The sequence below is a fragment of the Schistocerca serialis genome, chromosome 5, assembly GCF_023864345.2.
Source record: "Schistocerca serialis cubense isolate TAMUIC-IGC-003099 chromosome 5, iqSchSeri2.2, whole genome shotgun sequence".
Taxonomy (NCBI): domain Eukaryota; kingdom Metazoa; phylum Arthropoda; class Insecta; order Orthoptera; family Acrididae; genus Schistocerca; species Schistocerca serialis.
This window is the reverse complement of record NC_064642.1, coordinates 613,877,904-613,898,282: the sequence shown is the minus strand read 5'-3', so window position 1 is coordinate 613,898,282 and position 20,379 is coordinate 613,877,904. Positions and strand designations below refer to the sequence as shown.

The window sequence follows — 20,379 nt, the reverse complement described above, 5'->3', positions numbered from 1 at the left end:
CCAAAATTTAATGGGGGACTGGGATTCAATAGTTGGAAAAGGAAGAGAGGAAAAAATAGAAGTTGAACACAAAATAGAATAAAGTAAATGAAAATGAGATGGGAGATAACTGTGAGAAGTATTTGACAGAACATTGAAAGACCTAATTAGAAATAAGGCCCCAGCTCTAGACGACATATCCTCAGCATTATGGAGATTCTTGGGAGAGCCCGTCAGCCATGACATAATTATTCTACCTGGTGTCAAAGATATGTGAGGCAGGTGAAGTACCCTCAGCCTGCAAGATGAATGTAATAATTTCAATTAGAAAGAAGACAGGTGTGAATACTATTGAACTATCACTGTAATAAGTCTAGGTTGCAAAATACTGACCTGAATTATGCACAGAAGAATGGAAAAACTGGCAGAATTGAAGGCCAGTTTGGGTTCTTGCAAAATGTAAAAATCTGCAGGATAATGCTTAGTTTATTGTATGCAAACACTCAAAGAAATGAGAGGAATTTTGGAAAATGAATTGAACTACAGGGAGAAGGAACAAAAATGGAAGATTAGATGAACATAGTAGACAGTGTCTTGAAACAAGATTATATGGTGATCATCAACAAAAGTAAAGCAAAGCTAATGAATGGAATGTAGGGCAAACTAAATCAAGTGATTTTGAATAAATTAGATTAGGAAATGGGGCACTAGAAGTAGTAGATTAGTTTTGCTAATTGGACAGCAAAATAACTGATGATGGCACCAAGTAGAGGGGATATAAAATGCTGATTGCATCTACATCTTCTTACATATTTAGCAAACCACTGCACAATGCATAACAGAGTACTAGTCATTCCCTTTCCTGTGTCACTTGCAAATAGTTCGAGGGAAAAATGACTGTCAGTATGCCTCTGTATGAACCCATTTTCTCTTATGGTACCTTCATGGTCGTTACGTGAAATGTTAGTTTATTCCAGTAGAACCATTCTGCAGTCAGCTTAAAATGCCAGCTCTCTAAATTTTCTTAATAGTGTTTCACAAAAAGAAGGTTGTCTTCTTCCCTCCAGGGATTCCAATTTGAGTTTACAAAGCATTTCTGTAATACTTGTTTGTTGATTGAATCTACCAATATCAAATCTAGCAGCACACCTCTAATTTGTTTCTGTTCATCCTATAATCTGACCTCCTGGAGATTTCAAACACTTGAAGCACTGAAGAATAGGTTGCATTAGTGTTCTGTAAGTGATGTCTTTCGTGTATGAGCTACACTGTCCTAGAATTCGCCTTCCTTAATACTGACCTTATGTGGTCATTCTATTTCACATTGCTTAGCAACGTTACACCTAGATATTTAATCAGTATAACCATGTCAAGCATCACACCTCAAATACTGTATTCGAACATTACAGGATTGTTTTTCCTACTGATCTCCATTAACTTAAATTTTCCTACATTAGCCTCCTACAGACAGTCAATGACGATACTTTTCTGTACATCATAGCATCATCAGCAAACAGTCACAGATTGCTACTCACCCTATTTGTCAACATGTGTACATACAAGGGGTGTTGAGTAATTAATGCAAAATATTTGTTTGCTGAAAGCAGGTTGGTTTTATTCATGATTCCAATGCACCATATTATTCCCCTCTTCTTTCGCTACAAAACACTATTTTTCAACATAATCTCCCTCGAATATGATGGCCTTACACGACCTTACTGGGAAGGTATGCCTGTATAGTACCACTCTACCATGGAGCCAACATCTTGCTGCATCAATAACCTCCCCATCATCCACATACTGTTTCCCATGGAGTGCATCCTTCATTGGGCCAAACAAATGGAAGTTGGAAGGTATAAGATCCCAGTGGTAGGGTGGATGAGGAGGGTCACTCCAGTGCTATTTTATGAGTTCCTCTTAGGTGTGCAGACTTGTGTAAGTCCTTGCATTGTCATTAAGAGGGCGAGGTTTGTGATTCTCAAGCTTTCCCGACAGATTTGTTGTAAATAGTGTTCCGGCAGCAAACCCATGAAGACTATTTACAGGGAGAGATTTGTTGGAATTTTTGTGGCAATGAATGTAGCACCGTGAGGGAGAACATCACATAGAATAACCTCTTCAGAGTCCCAGAAGACTGTTGCCATAATTTTACCAGCTTACGGTGTGTGGCTTCGAACTTTTTTTTGGGAGGAGAGGTGGTGTGGCGCTTCTCCATGGATTGCTATTTTGTTTCCAGTACAGTCACAATAAGCTTTGTAATGTACAAGCAATTCCACACAGATGGCCCTTCATTGCTCTTTATGGTCATCTGTTAGGTGGTGAGGAAACCAGTGGGCGAGGAACCCAGTGGGCACACATCTTTGGTGGGTGAGAGCGTAAGCATTACTAAAAGAGACATCCGGCTGAGCAGCGAGGTGTTCGATTGTGATCCGTTGATCACCTCAAATGAGAGTGTCTGTATGTTCCAACATTGCAGGATTCACAACTGTGTGCAGCCGGCCAGCAAGCAGGAGATCGGATGGGTTTGTGTAAGCTTGTTGCAATGACGACAGCACAGTTTGCCTAGTGACTCACTGTGATTTTGTTCACTTCCAGGTCTCCATAGACATTCTGCAAGTGCCTGTAAATATCTCTGGCTTACCATCAAAAGAAACTCAATTACGAGGTGCATTCAAGTTTTAAGGCCTCTGATTTTTTTTCTAATTAACTACTCACCCGAAATCGATGAAACTGGCGTTACTTCTCGACGTAATCGCCCTGCAGTTGTACACATTTTTCACGATGCTGACGCCATGATTCCATGGCACCGTCGAAGGCATCTTTAGGAGTCTGTTTTGAGCACTGGAAAATCGCTGAGGCAATAGCAGCACGGCTGGTGAATGTGTGGCCACGGAAAAAGCCAAAAGTCACTAGGAGCCAGGTCAGGTGAGTAGGGAGCATGAGGAATCACTTCAAAGTTGTTATCACGAAGAAACTGTTGCGTAACGTTAGCTCGATGTGCGGGTGCGTTGTCTTGGTGAAACAGCACACGCGCAGCCCTTCCCAGACGTTTTTGTTGAAGTGCAGGAAGGAATTTGTTCTTCAAAACATTTTCGTAGGATGCACCTGTTACCGTAGTGCCCTTTGGAACGCAATGCGTAAGGATTACCCCCTCGCTGTCCCAGAACATGGACACCATCATTTTTCCAGCACTGGCGGTTACCAGAAATTTTTTTGGTGGCGGTGAATCTGTGTGCTTCCATTGAGCTGACTGGCGCTTTGTTTCTGGATTGAAAAATTGCATCCACGTCTCATCCATTGTCACAACCGACGAAAAGAAAGTCCCATTCATGCTGTCATTGCGCGTCAACATTGCTTGGCAACATGCCACACGGGCAGCCATGTGGTCGTCCGTCAGCATTCGTGGCACCCACCTGAATGACACTTTTCACATTTTCAGGTCGTCATGCAGGATTGTATACACAGAACCCACAGAAATGCCAACTCTGGAGGCGATCTGTTCAACAGTCATTCGGCGATCCCCCAAAAAAATTCTCTCCACTTTCTCGATCATGTCGTCAGACCGGCTTGTGCGAGCCCGAGGTTGTTTCGGTTTGTTGTCACACGATGTTCAGCCTTCATTAAACTGTCCTACCCACGAACGCACTTTCAATACATCCATAACTCCATCACCACATGTCTCCTTCAACTGTCGATGAATTTCAATTGGTTTCACACCACGCAAATTCAGAAAACAAATGATTGCACGCTGTTCAAGTAAGGAAAACGTCGCCATTTTAAGTATTGAAAACAGTTCTCATTCTCGCCGCTGGTGGTAAAATTCCATCTGCCATACGGTGCTGCCATCTCTGGGACATATTGACAATGAACGCGGCCTCATTTTAAAACAATGCGCATGTTTCTATCTCTTTCCAGTCCGGAGAAAAAAAATCTGAGGCCTCAGAACTTGAATGCACCTCGTACATGTCTGTGTTTGAAACACACTTGTTACAGTTGTCATTTCGAAGGCCACATATAGCGCCACCACCTGTTGGAACTTTATGAAACTGTAGGGGTGAAGTGGGAATATTCCATGATGACCCACCACAAAATCCGCACTTTTTCAACTGAAAGCAGCCTAGAAAGAAAGTGTTGCACTACTTATTGAACTCCCCTTGTATATAGTGAACGAGGGCAGTCCTGAGGTGTCATCCGTTCTGTCTGATATTTGTGTCGTCAGTGTACAATATTTCCAGGCTGTGTGACTCTTTGGTGTGGAGACAACGAGTCATGTTGTCTAAATATTGTACAGATATCCAGTGGAACATGCAGCACCTCAAGATGCCAACAGATCACTGAGAAACATGAATAGTTACAGGGGCAAACCTATCATATTTCCGTGAATTGTTTCTGATAAACACACACCATCCAGGAAAATGTACTTAGTTCTGTTGCTTAAGAAGTTCAGAAGCACTAGGAATCTATTCTGTATGCTTAGGCTTCCGTTAACAATCTGCAGTGAGACACTGTATCAAATACTTTCCAGGAATGTGGGAATATGGAGTCCTTGTGTTGCCTTTAATTCATGGTTTGTAGGATATCGTGCAAGGAAATTTATTAGATTCAAATTTAGAATACACTCAAAAATCCTGCAGCAAACCGATGTAATAAATATGGGTCTGTAATTTTGCAGATCCATTATTTTTCCCTTCCTTAGATATTTCAGTCACCTTCGCGGTTTTCCAGTCATCTGGTACTTTGCTCTGGGTGACAGATTCAAAGTAAGTTCAAGCTAGGCAAGGGGCAAATACAGAACAGTCAAGGATGGGGAGGGAAATTGGTGGTGCCCTTTGAAAAGAACCATCTCAGTATTTGTTTTGATCGATTTAGATAAATCCCAGAAAGCATAAATTTCGATGGCTGGACCCAGATTTGAATCGTTGTCCTTCCAAATGCGAGTCAGATATTAAACAATACTCTCCATAAAATCGAATTGGGATTCGATCCGGACTGGCGACTTAAATACACTCCTGGAAATTGAAATAAGAACACCGTGAATTCATTGTCCCAGTAAGGGGAAACTTTATTGACACATTCCTGGGGTCAGATACATCACATGATCACACTGACAGAACCACAGGCACATAGACACAGGCAACAGAGCATGCACAATGTCGGCACTAGTACAGTGTATATCCACCTTTCGCAGCAATTCAGGCTGCTATTCTCCCATGGAGACGATCTTAGAGATGCTGGATGTAGTCCTGTGGAACGGCTTGCCATGCCATTTCCACCTGGCGCCTCAGTTGGACCAGCGTTCGTGCTGGACGTGCAGACCGCGTGAGACGACGCTTCATCCAGTCCCAAACATGCTCAATGGGGGACAGATCCGGAGATCTTGCTGGCCAGGGTAGTTGACTTACACCTTCTAGAGCACGTTGTGTGGGACGGGATACATGCGGACGTGCATTGTCCTGTTGGAACAGCAAGTTCCCTTGCCGGTCTAGGAATGGTAGAACGATGGGTTCGATGACGGTTTGGATGTACCGTGCACTATTCAGTGTCCCCTCGACGATCACCAGTGGTGTACGGCCAGTGTAGGAGATCGCTCCCCACACCATGATGCCGGGTGTTGGCCCTGTGTGCCTCGGTCGTATGCAGTCCTGATTGTGGCGCTCACCTGCACGGCGCCAAACACGCATACGACCATCATTGGCACCAAGGCAGAAGCGACTCTCATCGCTGAAGACGACACGTCTCCATTCGTCCCTCCATTCACGCCTGTCGCGACACCACTGGAGGCGGGCTGCACGATGTTGGGGCGTGAGCGGAAGACGGCCTAACGGTGTGCGGGACCGTAGCCCAGGTTCATGGAGACGGTTGCGAATGGTCCTCGCCGATACCCCAGGAGCAACAGTGTCCCTAATTTGCTGGGAAGTGGCGGTGCGGTCCCCTACGGCATTGCGTAGGATCCTACGGTCTTGGCGTGCATCCGTGCGTCGCTGCGGTCCGGTCCCAGGTCGACGGGCACGTGCACCTTCCGCCGACCACTGGCGACAACATCGATGTACTGTGGAGACCTCACGCCCCACGTGTTGAGCAATTCGGCAGTACGTCCACCCGGCCTCCCGCATGCCCACTATACGCCCTCGCTCAAAGTCCGTCAACTGCACATACGGTTCACGTCCACGCTGTCGCGGCATGCTACCAGTGTTAAAGACTGCGATGGAGCTCCGTATGCCACGGCAAACTGGCTGACACTGACGGCGGCGGTGCACAAATGCTGCGCAGCTAGCGCCATTCGACGGCCAACACCGCGGTTCCTGGTGTGTCCGCTGTGCCGTGCGTGTGATCATTGCTTGTATAGCCCTCTCGCAGTGTCCGGAGCGAGTATGGTGGGTCTGACACACCGGTGTCAATGTGTTCTTTTTTCCATTTCCAGGAGTGTATTTTGTTGGAGTACAGTAAACAGTTGTATTACACACATTAATGTTTATTTAAAGAAAAATAGTGTAAGCCATTAAAAGAGACAAAATAACTATACTTTCTACAAAAATGAAGACTTCTTCACTCTCCATTGCCTTTCTAAACAGCAGCAATGTCGAAGATAATCCAATTACAAAAATTGAACAAATGAAAGAAATATCCCTTGATTAACTTTTAACTCTTGTCATTCATTTACCCGAAATGATATCTCAAATTAAACTGTAATTCAAATTAAGCTCTTTTTGTGATGTTTCTTATGATGACATTCACGAATGTTCTGATTCAGTGGCTTTGTTAACAACTATGCTTAATTTTTATCGGTCAAAATGTATTAGAAGTCAGTTGTTCCACCCATTATTTATTTTCTGATGAAGTGCTGTTTCATGCTGTATGTTTTATTGTTGATTTATCGATATTATTCTTGGAGTGTGCAATTGCTGCTTGATTATCACACCATGCAGGTGTTATCTTGTTCCTTCCTCGCACAATGCTGCTGGTATTTCTTCAGTATAAAGTTTCCCTTTGGAACGAAGTGTCATTGGATGACATATTCTTCCTTATATTCTTTCTTGGCCTGCATAATTTTTGTGAAGTTTCAATGTGTTACACAAGTTCTTGACTATCTTCAATTAATAAAGGCAATTGTTCCAAATTTTACCCCTGATCTGAGAAACCATAAAATTCATTTTCAGTGCTCAAATATTCTTTTTCACTTTGGATTTCATCCTTGGTAAATGGAAATGGTTATGTTCTTTTATCGAAAAATTCAATAAACTCTTTCTGTTCTCTGTTTATAGTTGAGCATTTGCCATACAAAAATATTTCAAGTATACTGTCTAGAATTTACAAACTGTTTTGTTTCTGACATCCAGATTGTATATCTATGGCATCCATAAATTGCCTTTTTCTGTCGTTGTGGATAATTTAGGACAACATCTTTGTCTGGGTACGTGAATGAAAACTTCACATCTTATTACTTGTCAACTTTGGCTTCCTACCTGTCCACAACCCATAAGGCATTTTTTTCATTTCTGTGGCTATTTTTAACATGATTTATTATGTATACTGCAGCGTACATCAAATCTGTCCAAGAAATCTTTGCTAAACTGCTTCCTAGCCACTGCTACCTAATGGTATCCATTAATGTTCTGTCGAGATGTTCAGCTATACCATTTTGCTGAGGTGTTCCTTCATGCCAAATTCCTCGGATTCACAAAACTGTGACAATTTGTGCAACAGAATCTGAGCCATTATCAATTCAGATTCTGTTCTAGTATTTACTAGTTGACTTCCTGTTTCAGATACTGTTCTAGTATTTACTAGTTGATTTTCTATTTGAATATTCAATTTCTTGAAGTGTTCTTATATTCAACCACATTTTGTGATCCTGTGCATAGAATGTTGGCTGTAGACCTTGGGGTCCTAGGTTTGCCTCCTGGCTGGGACAGAGATTTTCTCCACTGGGGGACTGGGTGTTTGGGTTGTCCTAATCTTTTCATGTTATCATCATCAATACACAAGTGGCCCAAGTGGCTTCAAATAGAAAGGACTACCCCAATAATGCCATATGGTCTTTAACTCCTCATCTTATTCTTCTATTCCCCCCCCCCCCCCCCAATTGCTTCATCCATATTTTTTAAGAAATGCACAAAAATCTTTTGCTTCACTATCAACAAGTTCTAAAATAGCCGTTCATTCCTTCAAATTTTGTGATACAGTTTTTGGGAACAGTTTGTGTGAGTCCACTCATTAGTCATCGCAAGGGTTTATTCCAGCTTTCTCACAATCTAGTCATAGGACAGTTTCCATGATGTGGACTAACTCAATTATTATGTTTGTTAAGGCAGCATATGTGCTCTGTATGCATTGTTTCAACACTCAGTTTGATGCTCCATCGAGGCCTGCTGAAAAACAGCTCTGACATAGCTTAACTATATTGTGTGGATGAATTGTTAGTTTATTGTCACCCTTCATCTGCATATTCTCATCTACATCTAAACAGCAACTCTTCAAGTCACATTTAAGTGCCAGGCAAAGGGTTCATCGAACCACCTTCAGACTATATTTCCGCTGTTCCACAACAGTGTGTGGAATAAATGAACACTTAAATCTTTCTACATGAGCTTTCATTTCTCTAGTGTTATTATGATGATAATTTCCATCCATGTAGTTTGATGTCAATGAAATATTTTCGCATTCAGAGAAAAAAGTTGATGAGTGAGATTTCATGAAGAGCATGATACTCTTTCCCCTATTTTGCAACAATAGAAAATGAGCTGCCCATTTTTGAACTTTTTCAATGTTCTCCATTAGTCCTATCTGATGCAGATCCCATACTGTGCAGCAATACTCCAGAAAAGGGGAGACAAGATCTTTAGCAGAGCAGTTGCATCTTCTAAGTGTCTGCCAATAAAGTGCATTTTTTGCCTTGTCTTCACCTCAAGATTATGTATGAACTTGTTCCAATTTAAGGTGTTTGTAATTCCTAGGTATTTAGTTGAATTTACAGTCATTAGATTTGTGTGATTTATTATGTAACTGAAATTTAATGGATTCCTTTTAATGCTCATGTGAATGTGTTGTGAGTCGCCAATCATTCAAAGCGCCGCCGCGCAATTACGCGCGTCCTCTACGTGCGGCGCTGTTTGACAGCCGTGCAGCAGCTGCGCCACCTAAGCGGCCAGCCGAGCAGCGGCCGCTAGACTGGGACTCAGTGCTCATTCGAATGTTAACGTGTGCACATGTCTTGCTTGTCAACTTACTCTGTGACTTATATGTGTTGTGTCGTTCTGAATATATGTGTTCAACTTGACGTTATAACAATTGGCGACGAGGATGGGATTTTTCCTTTTCACCGTTGACCACAGGTTTCCATGGCTACTATCGAGAACTATTGCAAAGTCTCCTTGAACAGCAAACGCTTCTAACGGCGGCGATTCGCAATTTCGTCGCGGCGTCAAATGCGGGGCGCTTCTCGTCGTTGGCTATACCTCCTTTTCCTCCTTACGACAAGATGGCGGAAGACTGGTCTGATTATGAAAAACGTCTTCGACAGCACTTCTTGGCATTTCATGTCACGGATGAACAACCATGTAAGTCTCTGTTCCTTTCCTGGATTTCACCTCAAATGTATTGGTTGTTGTCGCAATTGGCTCCTTTGAAGGATACTGCATCTTTGTCCTTTGATGAAATGTGCTCACTTCTGTCTGCCTAGTTTCAAAAGCAAACACATGTGGTAGCCTCTCGTGTTGCCTTTTACCGTTGTCAAAAACAGCCGCATCATCCTATCGCGCTGGGGCTGCTGAACTTCATGGCCTCAGTCGAAAGTGTCAATTTGTTACTGACGTTCACAAAGAATCCTATGCTGATTCCATGGTACGGGATGCTATTATCCGGTCAGTGCCCGACAAAGAAGTTTGGCAACGTGCCCTTCAGTTGGCAAATCCGACTCTAGATGAAGTTCTTTCCATTGCGCAGTCTTTTGAAATTTCTCGCGCCGCTGGGGCGCAAATAGAGGCGTGGGATGATGTTGGGGAAATACAACCTCTGTGCGCTGTTGACGACGCGTGCGGCGCGTCCCCGCCGGCCGACGTGGCCGCAGTGCACTCCCACACGCAGCCTCAGCCTAACCGTAAACAACCCACTAAGAAACTGCAGCAAAACCCCCAGCAACTTCTTTCATGTCCGTGGTGTTTTACGAAACATTCACGCGAGGATTGTCCCCAACGTTGGGCTTTGTGTCACAATTGCAAAAAGAAAGGTCGTGTGTCTTCCATTTGCAAATCTGACCGCATACATGATGTTCATGAACATGACGCTGATTCTGATTCTGTGTTGTCTGTCAGTTGCACTTCTTCCCTTTCAGGGAAGTTATTCCTCAATGTCCAAATCCTTGGTCGAGATGTTCGCATGCAGGTGGATACCGGTTCTACTGCCAGTATAATTAATTCTCAGACGTATCTTCAATTGGGTTCTCCACTCCTGTCACCTGTCACTCGGCAATTGCGGATGTACAATAAGCAAAAGAAGCTTTGGCCATTATTTATGCTCTTCATAAGTTTGGTGTTTTTCTCTATGGCTCAAAATTTCATCTTGTTACGGATCACAAACCACTTGTTTCCTTGTTTCATCCATCGACGTTACTTCCCGACAAGGCTGCACACCGCCTCCAGCGTTGGGCTCTTTACTTGTCTCGCTTCAATTATGAGATTCATTTCCGGCCAACGGCTCAACATGCAAATACTGATGCTCTGTCTCGCCCTTCCATGGGTCCTGATCAGGCATTCGATAGGGACGAACTTTTGTGTTTCCACCTGGATGTTGCCGAGCAGCAGGTTGTGGACTGGTTCCCCATCACTGGGGACAGGCTGGCAGCTGCTACAGGTTCTGTCCCTACCCTCTCCCGGGTTTTACGTTGCGGACCTACTACACTTTGCACTACCGCCTCACAGCTAGGGATGGTGTTATCCTCCTCTCCACTGACAATGCTTCGCCGCGTGTTGTGGTACCTGCGTCTTTGCGTGCTTCGGTCTTTCGCCTCCTTCACCAAGGGCACTGGGGTGTGTCTCGCACAAAATCTCTGGCGCGCCGTCATATGTACTGGCCTGGCATCGACTCTCAAATAGCACACATGGTCGCTGCCTGCGGCCCTTGTGCGTCACAGGCCGCTGCCCTGAAGTCATCTTTGTCACCGTGGTCTTCGCCTGAGAAGCCCTGGGAGCGCATTCATGCTGGCTTTGCGGGACCCTTTTTAGGTACTTATTGGCTCCTCGTAATTGACACCTACTCTAACTTTCCTTTCATTGTCCGTTGCACGTCGCCTACCACCGCGGCAACCACCAGTGCTCTCGCCTGCATTTTTTCTTTGGAAGGCCTCCCCTCTACTCTTGTTACTGATAATGGTCCGCAATTTGCCTCTTCCGAATTTGCGGATTTTTGTGCTCGTCACGGTGTTATGCATGTCACGGCCCCACCATTCCATCCACAATCCAACGGTGAGGCTGAACGACTGGTCTGCACATTTAAGGCTCAGATGCGGAAACTTCTGACTTCTTCTGCTGCTGATGATGCACTTCTCCAGTTTCTGACGTCTTACCGTTTCACCCCCATGGGCGACCACAGCCCGGCTGAGCTCTTACATGGCCGACAGCCCCGCACGCAACTTCATCTTCTGCGGCCTTTCACCTCACGGCCGCGGGTGCCTTCACTTGGCCGGTTCACCGCCGACGACCTCGTCTGGGTACGGGGATATGGCAGGCGGCCAAAATGGAGCCCGGGCCGCATCTTAAGACACCGTGGCGAACGCCTGTATGAAATCCAGACGGACACGGGTGTTGCAGTGCGTCATTCGGACCAGCTTTGGCCTCGTGTGCCAGCAACGCCTGTTCCGAATGCTGTTACACCGCTTTTGACCCTACCTGACGCTCGGGATCTTGGCATCTCTCAATACTCACAACGCAGCCCTCTCACCGTCATCGCGATGCCAGCACAAGAACGGATGCCACCAGGAGACGTGGCCATGCAGGAACCGGATGACCATCCTCTGTCAGAGCAAATCTACTCGCCTCCTCCTCCAACGGACACCGACACATCGCCCATGTCTCCTGTTATATCAACTGGACTTGCCGCAACGGGCAGATTGGTGCAGGGGGCCTCAGCAGATTCGATCACTAAGTCTCCTGTCATCTCGACCCGTTATCATCGGGGACACTTCCATCCATACGGGAAGCCTCCTCCTCGAGACTTTACGGCGAGTCAAACAACGCCTATGGACGTTAGCCATCTCCAGGACACCTCCATCAAGACCAGTGCAACAATTTCAAAGGGGGGAAAAGTGTTTTTACTCGCCGATCATTCAAAGTGCCGCCGCGCAATTACGCGCGTCCTCTACATGCGGCGCTGTCTGCCAGCCATGCAGCAGCTGCTCCACCTAAGCAGCCAGCCGAGCAGCAGCCGCTAGACTGGGACTCAGTGCTCATTCGAATGTTAACGTGTGCACATGTCTTGCTTGTCAACTTACTGTGTGACTTATATGTGTTGTGTCGTTCTGTATATATGTGTTCAACTTGACGTTATAACAGAATGACCTTGCATTTTTCCATATTTAGAATCAGTTGCCACTTTTCGCACCATACAGAATCATTTCTAAGTCATTTTGTAATTGGTATTGAACTTCTAATGACTTTATTAGACAGTTAATGACAGCGTCCATCAGCAAACAACCTAAGAGGGCTGCTCAGATCATCTCCTGAACCGTTTCTGTAGATTAGGTACAGCAGAGGGCCTGTAATACTTCCGTGAGAAATGCCATGTTACGGTGCTTCTGTTTGTCTCTTCTCGCCTGTTATTTTGTGGCACTCCAGACTACTTTGTGTTTATTCTCTGTATTATATATTATTTTGTAAAAACAGTGATACAAATTTAGGAACTCTCTCTCATTATGGCTCTTTTTCAAGGAACTTAGATATACTGAAGCTTATTTTTATTTATTTTCCTCACAGAATTTGGAAACGTTCGTTCTTATCTTACAATTTTTTGCATATTTTTAAAACAACCCTGTTCAGTCTCTGCTTGCTATTTTCAGAAGGAGAAAAAACTGAAATTAATGTTACTTAAGTTGTATTATAACTGCAAGAATAAAAACATACTTATAAGCCAACAAGATCTTAAAGTTCAGCAGCTTAGCAGATTGGAACAAGAAGGTAAAAATGACGTTGAAGAATTAAGAAAATTGAGGTGTGAACATCAGACCCTGTCAGAAAATTTGATAGAGCTGCGGAACGAGGAACAATTGAAGGTAAGTATTTAATGTAACTTCATGAAGATAAGAAGGTGAAGAGTGAGTCACGGTTTCACCTTTAGTCACCTTTGTTTTGTGTTGTCACTGTTTGTAAGCTTTTTAAATTTTTATCTCCTTTTTCAATCTCTTTTGCTATTTTAGGAAGAAAATAAGTTATTTACTGCTTTTTTTCAAGTATCTGTAGTCATGTTCATTTATCGTTTTGGAATGCTCCAATGATAAAAAGAGATAAACTCTAACCTGAAGGGCTTCTGAAATTATTATCCCCACTCCATATTCAAATTGCATATTCCTATATTACAGTTGCTTCCATTTTTATTCCCGATTCTAATTCTACTGTAACAACAAAACTACTGCTGTAATACTCTTTACAATTTTGAGAATAAACATTTTGAAATGGGAAAATGCAAATTCCATAGTGATAACTTGAAAAGGCAGATCATTTGAAAAGTAAAGTCTCTGCATGGGGAACAATGTTACTGAAAACTATTTTGCAGTATGTGTTCTTGCTCTGTTAATTCTGTGACGAAAAGTTTCCATGCAATTTTTAACCATTCAGTTTCAACAAAATACAAATGTAACTTTGAAATTAAATGTGGATCATATCAGCTACTTTCAGAACTTTAAGATCAGACACAGCCTTCAAGTTTGGTACATTTGCCAACAATACTGATATTAGGTCCAGAAAAATTGAGGCAGACAACTTACAAACATCAGAAGTTGCAACATTCATACAATGCATAATGCTTATGTAAAGGCTTTGGAGTTTTTTTGTGAAGAAGCATCTGAATTTCTGGTCAGTACTTACTGTTGTTTTGATGGTTGGCCAGTTTGTTGGGTAGAATTAAACCTAAGTTTAACATTCCGCATCACAAGTTTTTGAGGCATGTAACTGTGAGGTGGCTTACTTAGGACCTTCAGCCAACAGGATTTTTGAATGGGGTGGTATTCAATATTACTTTCTTAAGCACACACATCTGAAAAAGAATTCTGCTATTGTTCAGTCCAAATCCTACAATGCTATTGTGAAGTTTCTGCTTTGAGAAAAATTGAGACTATTTCTCGAGTTCTTCGTGATGAACTCTTTCCATTGGATACTCTGCTTCCTCTTGAGCAACTAGTTGCTTGTGGGCAAGTAACTGAAGAGCTTAGTGAACTGGAAGAACATGACAAGGTGTGGTCTCTAAAGAAAACTAAAAGAATTACATTGCATCTTGCAATTCTGTGATGGAAAAGATGGACGTATCAAGTGAACCGCTTAAAAGTTTTACATTTTTAGACCCCAAGGAAAGAATAAAGAACAGAAGCTGCAGTGACATGTTATAGGCAGTGGCAGTGACATCAGAAGGTTTCCGGCCAACAGCTGTCACTAACATCTCCTAAACCCATACAAGAAAGCAGGTCCCATGGAGAAGTGGGAAAAGGCAAGGAAGAAGGAGAAGAGGTATTGGGTACTGACTCCAGTCTGTCTTTTCAATAGAGTATTGTCATGAGCAGTGGTGCATGCATTATGGTAAAGTGGTTAGCATTGCTGGGTCACAGGCTTTGGGTCACCAGTTTAAGCCCAACCACCAGGATTTTTTGTTATTTAAAATGTATCATTTTGGGAAAGTTCTTGAAATATCTTATGTTTGAAATGTTTGGAATATTCAATGTTGCTTGTTTAAATAACTGAATTTCGAAATATTTGATGTTTGCATAAATAGCTGCACTCTCCATACAGGAGATCAGTTATGCTTCCGTGAATATGTATGTGTTGCCTACTTTAGAAGAAGGTATTTTGGCCGAAACCTCATTTGTTCAGGAGCCTTTTGGTGTGCCTGTCTGAGACACAACATTTCCCTAAAAATATAACTGTTGATTGAGATCTGAAGAATAATTGGCATTACAGAAACCCTAAATTTTGTATGTTCCACTCTTTTGGAAAGTCAGTCTTACACTGACTGTTCCTTTGATGTATCTCGTAATTTGTTTGACTGCTTTTCAGTGGATTTTTCAATATAATTGGATTTGAATTGCCTTACAAACCCCTCAGCTTATACACTGCCTGGTCTTGTACTTTAATCTGAATGTAGGAATGAACCAATGATTAAGTGATTGGGAATGTGCTGTAACAGAAGGTCTTATCATCTGTCAAGTTTTCTTCACATTTTTGTAGCCTCAAGCCAAGTTCAAGTCGATGTTCAACTGGATTGCAATCTTCTGTATCAAATTTCCTTGACTATGTTCATTGTATATTTGCTTTTATTCATGATAATCGTGGCTTTTTTCTGTCTTATTTTATTCTCATGCCAAGACACCAGCTGAGTTCACTAAGATATCTTACCTTTAATTAATTGATACTTCACTTATTCCCTCCACTTATTATTTCTATTTGCAAAGATGATCAAGTTATCTACATAAATGGTCAGAATACATCATTTTGTTTCTCATTTCTTTAATAAATGCATCATTTTACACAATATTATATGTAATTTTTGAGACCAAACGTATGAAGCCTATGTTGGACCCAAAATCGCCTTCTTCAGTTTGCACACCTTCATCTCTTGAACCTCCTTCATGTAACCTTTGATGTGATAAATATAAACTCCATCAAGATCACCACACAGAGACACTGTTTGAACATTCAGCTGCTGTAGCTAATAGTGAAGAATGATGGATAACAGGCTGGAATGTTTCATCAAAGTACACTCTTGGCATCTGGTAATAACACTGGTGACAAAAGAATCCTTATAACATTCAGTTTCACCGTCTACTGTTTTTTTTTTACTTTGAATATCCATTTTGAATCTTTGACTTTGAATATCCATTTTGAATTGATTACCTTGCTGCCTGGCAGTAAATCAGTCACATTCTTAAGTATGTTTTTCAAGTAAAAGGTAATATTCATCATTTAATTTTTTCTTCCATTTTTCACAGTCGTCACATTTCATTGATTCTTTGTATGAATTTCACTCAGAAATGGTAGCAAAACAAATAAAGTCATCATTAAAATATTTGGGGTTCACATCATTTTGGGGTTCACATTTATTGAGCATGGTAATTTATTAATTTCTGGCTGCGTGTGATCTGTATTATGTGGTTCGTAAGTATCCCTAATAATCTTGCGATTCACTGTCTGTTCAGTGTCAGTTTGTGCTGATTCAACATACAGTGCATTTCTGTCATCAGGTCCTGCTGCTCTTTCACAGATGTAGTTACTGTTATCGGTTGAGTTCTGCCTGTACGATTATCGTATTTTGTGTTACCCTTCATGATGTTCTTACAGTTGCATTTGAATTGATAATCAATAGTACTTCATGGGCCTTAATGGTTGTCTTTGGTGAATTTGAATTAAATTGGGTGGTACACTTTAGACCCTTAACAGTTTCTAATAAAGATGACTTTTTGAATTTGTCTTCTAACTTTGTTCATTATTCTTTCAGCAGATGTACTAATTAACGACATCCAATAATTTGTAAATGATTCAGGCATATTCTTGTATCTCTCAGCATCAATTTCGTCTTTTCACTGATCAACTGATTCAGGCATTCACCACTCCATTTGGTTCTGGAGTATAAAGAGTTGTTGTTTCATGTTGAATTCTGTTTGCCTTTTAGAATATCTTCATATGCTGATTGACAAATTCTGTTCCATTATTTGTTTGAAGTATTTTAATTTTTTGAAGTTTCAATTTCTCCTCATGCTTTGGACTCAGGGTAAGAATTGACAGACTTATTTCGTTGATTTTAGCACTTCGTCAAATGACGTGTCTTGTCATTTCATCCATAGAAATTGATGTAACGTGCTACTTCCCACAAAGCCATGCTCATTGGTCTACAAATATCAAAATGTACTGTATCAAATAGACCTTTTGTTTTACTTCTCATTTTTTCTTTTGGTAAAAGTTGTCAAGACTGTTTTCTTTTTATCCAAGAAATACATGGATCTAAATCAATGTTCAAGCAATTCAGTCCATTAACCATTTTTCCCTTTAGTAAACATTCTTGCGTACATGACGAACTTCATCTGTTTGATACATTCCATCCACTTTAGTTGCAGTAGCTATTGTGGTTCCAGAGACAATTGCATCATTCTCGCTGAATACACAACGCTCTACATCATAAAACAAGACACACAATTCCCGTCTTGTCATTTCACTGGCAGACAGCACGTTATAACCGAGGTAGGGTGTATATGACCTGGGACAATGGGAGATCCAGGAAAAATGCAGGAATTTTTTCATCCGAGAGAAAATTGGGAAAAACCTTGGAATTTTTCAGAATGCCAGGAGACTTTTTCATTGGTTTAGTTTTCAGTTAGATTTTTGTAATTTTGGCTGTTAAAAACCAATATTCTAACAAAGAATATTTCTGTATACCGGTATTGCATAATAATACTGCAGCAATAAAACATGACTGAGGAGGAGAAAAAAAAAAAATTAAAAAAATAAAACTTAAGTTGCAATGGGAATGCGCCATGTACCCACAACAAAACACAGTTCTCATTCAAGTGTCTGCCAACAGCAAAATGTGTCAAAGACTTTAGGAAGACTATGCAATGCTTCAAAACAACACATTTCCTCCGATGAGTGTGATGTCACAATTGTTTACATTAGATTTGTTTGAGCAGTTGCAAGCGGGCTCATGCGCATGCGCAGTTGAGTCGCATTTGAGTAGTAACTTCTCCCACTACTGGCTACAGAAGTGTGGCTGTTAGCTGTATAAGCAGTAGCAGCAAGCAGCCAGATGCTACCTGTAAAAATTTTACTGGTGCGCCCAAGCTGCCAGATTCATGCATGTGCAACAGGCCCGGGTCTAGAGGGTGGGGGTAAACTGGGGTATCTGCCCCTGGTGGCTATTTCAGGGGGGGGGGGGGGCAAATTCAAATTCTTGAGGGGAAAAACCTTGTTTCATGAAGCACCTAGCATCCAGCACACGTTGATCTATCGATTATTCATATGATTTTGAAACGCATCCCTGTTGGTTTTGAACATTTTTAAACACATTCTAAGTTGATTTCTGAATGAATCATAAGTTGATTATTGAATGTGTGCATAGTGTACGTGATGTCTCTGCAAGGATAAACCCCATTGCATCTAGATATAAACTTTTCCTACAGACAAAAAGGGGATGGGGCAATACGAGTGGAGCGAAATAAAGCTGAACGGGTGAATACCAATCCCTGTTTGTTTATGTGGTTGACTGAATGTGCGAATGATAAGCATTGTTATAATTAATAGTGAAAGCCATAGATTCAGACTACCAGAGTGGAAATACACGACTAACAGTAATAAGGGGTAAGGAAGATTACATGTTATCTTCTCGGTGTATCCAAGAAAATGAAATTTTGACAGAAAGTTTTTGGCCAGACCGCTACACTAGTAAGGGCCAGTTGTGCAGTGCCCGGCTATTAGGCGCTTAAGTTCTGTTCTGGGAGTAGCGTGGAAAATGCATTGTACGAACACATTATAATGCCTAACCAGTGAATAAACACGGGATAACTAAATCGGTGATTGAGGCAGTCTTAGTGAAGTTAACCAGAGAATAAGTTTTGACACTGGGAGCCATAGTTACAGAATTAGTGATGACAAGATTGTTTCTAAGAATGAGGAAGGAGAAGAAACGGGGACATCACAAAAATTATGGAAGAATATGACGATTCCAAATTTATATAAACATTTCGTACTACTACTTTTCGATCTCATGCTTGAGAAACTGGAACGTATGAATGAAATGTGAAACTATTTCATAACATAAAGCTTTTTGCATGTAGTAGGCCGAATAGGCATTTGATATTGGTACTTCGTGAAATATATTCTATTGTGCCATAAAACTGACCATTTGTTCCAAAACAGTCTTGTTTATTTGGTGTGTATTACAGTTACTGCAGTATTAGACAGGCCTATTTCATTTTATCTTGCAGACAGTGACAAAATACACATGATCAACTCGAGAAACCACACCAGTCTTGGGTACTGTTTGTATTAATAGCTTTTTCAGTATTAGACAATGACATTTCATTTTTTCATGTAGCAGAACGTTTGACAAACTTTGATGAAGTAATAGAGTCTTTCGCAGAAAGGAAAGCACACCATGTAAAGCCATAGCAAGATTAGAGAGGAAGGACTTAAAAGGATTGAAGGAATGTGTACTATCTTGCATGTATCTTGTCGTTAATGGTTTTATATAATGCATATTTAATTTTGTGTCACACAAAACAGTGAGTTGTTAGCTAATAGTCAATAAAGAGCGCAAATTTTCTGAAGAGTTCTTGTTCTCCTGGTTACAAATAGTCCCATCAAGTATTAATTGTGAGGTTTTTTTTTTTAAAAAAAAAAAAAAATGTTTGAATTCGACAGAGCGAAATACAGTGACGTGCGATAGAAGAATGCTGTGTGAAGAGGCTTGGCACTGCACTTTGACACTGTTAAGACCAAATAACATGTCTTATATTTCCTTGAAGACACATGTTTTATGTATCAGACTCTTCAGAAAGATGTGCACTACAAAATGAACATTTTTTGAAAAGTCGATTTAAGTTTTGGTGTGCTACCTCAAACACTGGAGGGAGGGGGGGTGGCACTATCTAGTATTGCCCCAGTTTGGAAATATCGTGGACTGAAACACAGATCAGCCAAAGTTGTAGTGCAGAGGTGGGTAGTCTCCACGTGATGCGTGTTTACGTTTAGTGATTTTGCTATTTCCTCTTCGTTTATTGTTCTCACGTCAAATGAAAACAAAATGGATTTCAGTAGCCGGGAGCTATGAAGTGATTAAAATACATTCACATAATTATGGAAGGCTAAAATAAGTTATTAGTTTCAGATTTTAATTTATTTCCATGTTTTTGATAGTCAAGCATTAATCGCCTTGCAGAACAATGAAGTTATTTTTGTCGGTTTGCTAAAGAAATTAGGCTTTTATTAATCTCTTCCGGAGAGGCAGTCCATTTATTTGAAACAAATTGTTTAATTCCACACTATTGTTTTGTTTCAACTGTTCGCTGCATTTCAAATGCACGTTTTCATCTTGTAGCACATATGTCATTATGCCATAATAAAGAAACAAACATGAGATAATACAGTACTTTTTGTATGCCAAGAAAATTTACATCTGGATCTGGACATAAGAATGTGCACTTTAACCCGAATTACG

General features: G+C 41.5%; 1 protein-coding gene across 1 annotated transcript in view; it reads left to right on the top strand.

Moving 5' to 3' along the window:
- Positions 1–20,379, top strand: part of LOC126482136 (uncharacterized) — a 103,250-nt gene that overhangs the window by 60,487 nt on the left and 22,384 nt on the right. Inside the window, exon 6 of the mRNA XM_050106112.1 lies at positions 13,028–13,240. Coding sequence (XP_049962069.1) covers positions 13,028–13,240 — 213 coding nt within the window. The remainder of the gene's footprint in view (positions 1–13,027; positions 13,241–20,379) is intronic.